The 5,639-nt window shown below is 43.1% G+C and overlaps 1 protein-coding gene across 1 annotated transcript; it reads right to left on the bottom strand.

Moving 5' to 3' along the window:
- Nucleotides 1-4,667: 4,667 nt before the first annotated feature.
- Nucleotides 4,668-5,426, bottom strand: olig4 (oligodendrocyte transcription factor 4). The gene has a single exon (XM_053435171.1). The coding sequence runs from the start codon at nt 5,424-5,426 to the stop codon at nt 4,668-4,670; it is 759 nt and encodes a 252-aa protein (XP_053291146.1).
- Between the last annotated feature and the right edge of the window lie 213 nt (nt 5,427-5,639).

The raw sequence follows: 5,639 nt of genomic DNA on the forward strand, positions 1-5,639 counted from the left end.
ATATAATTCAGTCTTTTATCAGTCAGATAACCTCCAAGAGATTACCTTCAACCAACCTCACCGTCAATACTGTACTTTGTAACTCTAAGTAAGTTCATTGAAACGCAGCATTTACATGTATGTACCTCAGCAAATCACTATCCGCTCCCTCAATTTGGACTTTGACTTCTTATCTGATACCACTGCATTTAAAACAACAACTTATATAGTACAACTTAACAGCTGTGTGCGGCTAACTCTGCATGACGGTTGCTATAATATCATCGTTGCTTGACCTGGCTCAGGTTTAACCCTTTAAACTTCTTTTATTAAATATAGTTTGACAGTCATAACTGAAAAAGAATACAAATAAATGAATCTAGGACTACACACAACAACAGTGCATGTCACCATCCTGCTTGTGGGACATTCCAGTGTGAAACTGCAGCAAATCACTAAAAATTCACTAATAATAATGGTTATCACTTCTTCTTCGCTGCTTTAAAAAAGCTACTGGCAAGAGGCAGTACAGCGGTTTAGCAGAGGCAAAGAAGAACTAATTTCTAGGAAAAGAAAACTGCATTTATCTCTGGATGAAGCCGTTTACAGATATGAACAGCGGAGAATTTTCACACTATTGTGTCTGGACTTTCTCCAGAGTTTGTCTCTACATATGAACAACGAAGCCGGAGATTCTCCGGTCAGACATTTTTCAACAACACAGAAAGTCTGGAGCTTCCAGAGGTGTAAAGTAACTAATTACATTTACTCATGTTACTGTAATGGAGTAGTTTTTTTGTGTACTTTGTAATCTTTTTAGTAGTATTTGAAATGGATAATTTTACTTTTACTTAAGTAGATTTTGACTGAAGTATTGTACTTCGCTACATTGGAAATTACATATGTTACTGAGTTAAAAAAAAAACATAATTCAAGGTGCAAGGTAATTCTCACTGCAGTGGTAGACACTGTTGTGCATGAACGCGTTCATTCCAACAGCAAGGCACATCCATAGATATATATATAAAGGCTAGATGTCTCGTCCACGTTTCCGGCCAACGGAGTCGAACGTCTGCACATGGCGGCCATCTTGCGTCAGGGGGCTCGCTCACCCATAACATTCAGTTTGTAGTGGTACATGTACTTTTTAAAGAAAAGAAAATAAAATAATTCTTGATGTATATTTGTAAAGGGAAATCTTGTACCTATTTAAGAACATTATAATTTCTTTTTAGAAAATAACATAATTATGCAGTGACATAACTAAATCTCTGACGTTTATAAAAAAACTAAACCGTTTAAAAATCGGATGAAAAGTTATGGTTATTTAAAAAGTACATACCATTACATCACAATGTTATGGGTGAGCGAGCCCCCTGACTCAAGATGGCCGCCATGTACAGACTTTCGACTCCATTGGCTGAGACATTTAGCCTTATATATATATCTATGGGCACACCCTATGGGCACACCTGCTGGTAGCGATCGTTTCCGTATTTTTCAGGAAATGCCTTTTCAAAATAAAAGAAACCTTTTCAAAATAAATGTATCAAAACTTTGATTTGTTGTGCCCTTTGTTTGCAGGGTATGAATAAATAAACAGGCAAAAATAGCAATAATAAAACAAAATAAAGAAACATTTATTTTAGTAATTGATACATATGAAGTACAGTTTACGGCAGGGGTAGTGATGGATAAAGTTTTCTTTAAAAAACAAGTTAAGTCTTTCATTCTCACTTTCAACCTTAAAACTAGGAAATGAACTGAACTATGAACTAGTTCAGAATTTAAATGGTGAACTATGAACGTGAACTATTCATGTTTACTTGTATGAACTGAACTTTGAACTAGTTCATGAGAGGTTTGAACTCGCACAACACTGGTTGTAGATGCTGCATAGAGTGGATGATGGAGTCGATGCAGTGCGATTCATGAGAGCTAGAGAAGGATGATATTGCGGACGACCAACAAGCGGAAGCATCAAACTTTCCGCCAGTTGAGATTAAAGCAGATGAAGAAAACCTGTGGCCACATCTCAGCAAGCAGTTTGCCTTCAAATGCAAAAGAGGCAACAGCTATATAATGCTCAAACTCAACAAGAAGTTTGTAGACTAGTGCTCTAAAGGTGGACCAAAGTTTAACCAAAAGTTTATATATACAGTGGGACAGCGGCATTTTAACTTTTAATTTTAGCTGTAATGTGGTTCATGTCTTGACATGTCCTCCCAAAAGTTCTTAAATGTTGTGTTGACATGTTAAATGTTTAATGTTTGACATGTTTAATGTTATTGCACTGATATTTGTAGAGATTCTCCTTTAATTGAAAATAACTGTTTTTGGATTGGATTTATGACCTCTTGTCCTTTTTTGCACTGTATAGGAGCAACCCCCATCAAGTTGTTGGAAGTAACTATTTGAGTATATTTGTAGATGGGTACTCTTACTTGTACTAAAGTAAAATTTCATCAAAGTAAAGTTACTTTTACTTGAGTACAATATTTCAGTACTTTTTACACCTCTGGGAGCTTCTCACGAGGACATACACTAAAGACATGACAAAACAAGTTCCTTTACTGAAAGTTCTTACAAAACGTCAAATGCAGGACTACTTTGACTTGAGTATTTCAACATCACAGTTTCATTTACTGTCTGAATACTTCCCTCAGCCCTGCTTAAATGACCCTTCTCTGTATCATTGTGTTCAATCTTCGGAGTTAATTGTGCACAACATTGTGACTTAAACCAGTGCTGCCACTGCTGGTTAGCGTCTGCTAAAGAGCACCCTGATGACAGCAGCGGCTGACCATAATGGCACACAGAGGACCTGCCCATATTGTATGATTTAAGAAGCATATCCATTACACAACGCACTCATCACACCCACCCACACACTCACACTCCAGACCGCCGATGCCGTACCGTGGGTTAACACCATCTGGTGCCGATCAGGAAACACCAGCTTTGCACAAGTCAGTTTCACTAATTATCTACCTCGACCAAAGGGAGGCCGATCCCCACTAATCTCCACAATGTGTTCTGCTTCCCATTCCCACCTGTGCCCCAGTGAAGGGGGGGCTTGTGGGAGGACCCCGAGGTCTCTGTGTCGAGGGACCAGGGACCAGGTGACGCTGCAACTCCGGTCCCCACGACAGAAGCTCTGCCGCTTGGTTTGGCTGGCAGCTGCCTCCCCCCACTGAGACATCCCACAGCTGACAATCCCCCAGCACTGACAGGGGCTCTTTACAGTGTCAATAGCCTCATATATTAGAGCTAACCGCCTTTGTGCTGAGCGAGGGTGTCAGGCCTTTTGGCCCGACAGCGCTTGTTACCATGATGAAATGTCGATTGAATGGAGGGGGTCTGTGTCCCAGGCACGAGAGCTTGGGCTCCCCCGGCCTTTGTGTCCCTCGCATGGCCATTGTTCGGACCCATTCAGGGCTCTCAGGAAAGGGAGGAGGAGGGAGGTGGGTGAGAATGAGTGTTACATCTCTTCATTGCTCCCCCTGATCTCCAGCTCATCTGTCAGCCGTGGGAGGATAAGCATGTATTTTACACGCTTGATTTGTTGCTAAGTGAAGGCCGGCCATTGTTGGGTTGTTTGACTAAATCATGTTCACGGCAATCAGTGTGTATAATAGTTATGCTTGTGGTTTAGTTGAGTAATCGTTGTTATCATTGGGCAAGAACTATTTATCCTACAAAGTTTGACTGAAAATGTGTGTTGCCAATACATAGTATAAAAATATCCATTAATAAGGGAAAAGGGACTTCTGTATGGTTTTATAGGAGCTTGTGTTGGACTGACTGCATTGTGTTAAATTGGCCTTTTGTTCGCCTCGATCCACGTTCTTATGAGACAGTGACAAATGTCTGGCGTAGAGCTAAGAACATGGCTATGTCTGTGTCAGACAAAAGTGACGGGCCTTCCTGGCGCCTGTGTCACCCTTTCATCTCCTACACCCTGTTGAGGTGAAGATGGATGGTCCCTCTGCTCAAGCCTCTGTGATGGCGTATTGTCTTGCCCTTCTGTCCCTTTTTTATCTCCAAAGGTTGGTCTGTCCAGAGCTGGTTAGCAACCAATGACACCCTTTCCTAATCATCCATTTTTTGTCTTTCCCAGCACCATTAAAAGCCCTTCTGTTCAGTTAAGCAGATGCTGCTGTGCTACTCTCGCACAAGCTGATGCGTATTTGTGAGTAAAATTGAAATAAACCGCTGCCTTGAAATAAGAAATGGAACTTGAGATTGTTTCAAGGAATATGACAGTTACCACCAATGACAGAAAATCTGCCAGAAAATGTTTAAACAATTTCAAAATCGTATTAATGCAAAGAAGAAGGCAAGCAAGAGTTATTGTTATAAAAAAAGAATTTAATTTAGGAAAAATAGATATCCTGCACAATAGGACACACCAGTTCAGTTCTGACATTTTCCACAGATATCAGTTAAATTACAGTCTTTGCTCCTCTGATAAGATCCATTGTGCATTTAGAATATTTCTGTATAAACAATACCAAAGAGATACATAGTAAAACAAAATAGCAGCATTCTACATGGTATGAAGGTATATATACATTATGTACAAATTGTAGCACCAGACATTATTTTTGCAGTTCTTTTAAACAATGTTCTGTGAGCTGGTTGGTGTTGATCCAAACATCACAGGTCAGTTCTGAGAGAGCCCCCCCTCACTTGTTCATAGACAGACTGTGCAATGTGGAGGTAGTTGTGGGCAGAGGCTGGCAGAGGGAGCAGGGGCAGGGCATGCCAGGGAAGTGCCTGTAGGAGCTGGCCAGGTGCAGGGGGTCCTTCAGCAGGCCCTGGACTGGAGCATGAAAGCCCAGGAAGCTGGCAGTGGAGTGTGGGACTGGGACGGAAGACGAGTGATGGTGCTGGAGCGCGGATGGAGTGCCACCCACCAGGGAGTGCAGTGACTGTGCCAGAGGATGGAGCGGGTGGTGGGCTGTGGGGGCTGCGGGGGTAATGGCGTGGTGGCTTGCGGTGCGGCTCTGGATGGCAGCGCTGCCTCCATAAACGTCACCCACCAGCTTCTTCATCTCATCCAACGATGTTGACAGCATGAGGATGTAGTTGCGGGCCAGAAGCAAGGTGGAGATTTTCGACAGCTTGCGCACTGAGGGTCCGTGGGCGTAGGGCATGACCTCTCTCAGGCCGTCCATCGCCTGGTTGAGATCATGCATCCTCCTCCTCTCCCGGCTGTTGACTTTCAGCCTCAGGTCCTGCACCACCTCCTTGCCGTCCTCAGACATGATCTTACCGCCGCCACCGCAGCGCTCCATCCTGCCCTCGCTGGCCTCGTCGTCTGCTCTGCCTTCTTGGTAGTAGGTCTGGAACATCTTGTTGGAGAAGAAGCTCCCAGCTGAGTCGTCCACCACCAGGTCAGGGGATGACGAGCGGCTGCTGGTGGAGCCAGCATCAGAATCCATCTTGGCTGAAGCAAAGGAATGGAAAAAAGTTGTCCAAAAAATACAAAACAAAAACCCGAGAGCTTTAGCTGAGGATTGTTCTCAGTTTTTAAGTTCTTCCAGTTCCCTGCGTCGGCACTGTCTTGCTTCTCTCAGAGTTTGAGCCGTTGATGATTTTTCTGTCCACAGGAGTGAGTCTGTCTAAACTGTCACCCTCTGGGCCGACTGGGGTGT

This window comes from Pleuronectes platessa, chromosome 11 (genome assembly GCF_947347685.1).
Source record: "Pleuronectes platessa chromosome 11, fPlePla1.1, whole genome shotgun sequence".
NCBI classification, from domain to species: domain Eukaryota; kingdom Metazoa; phylum Chordata; class Actinopteri; order Pleuronectiformes; family Pleuronectidae; genus Pleuronectes; species Pleuronectes platessa.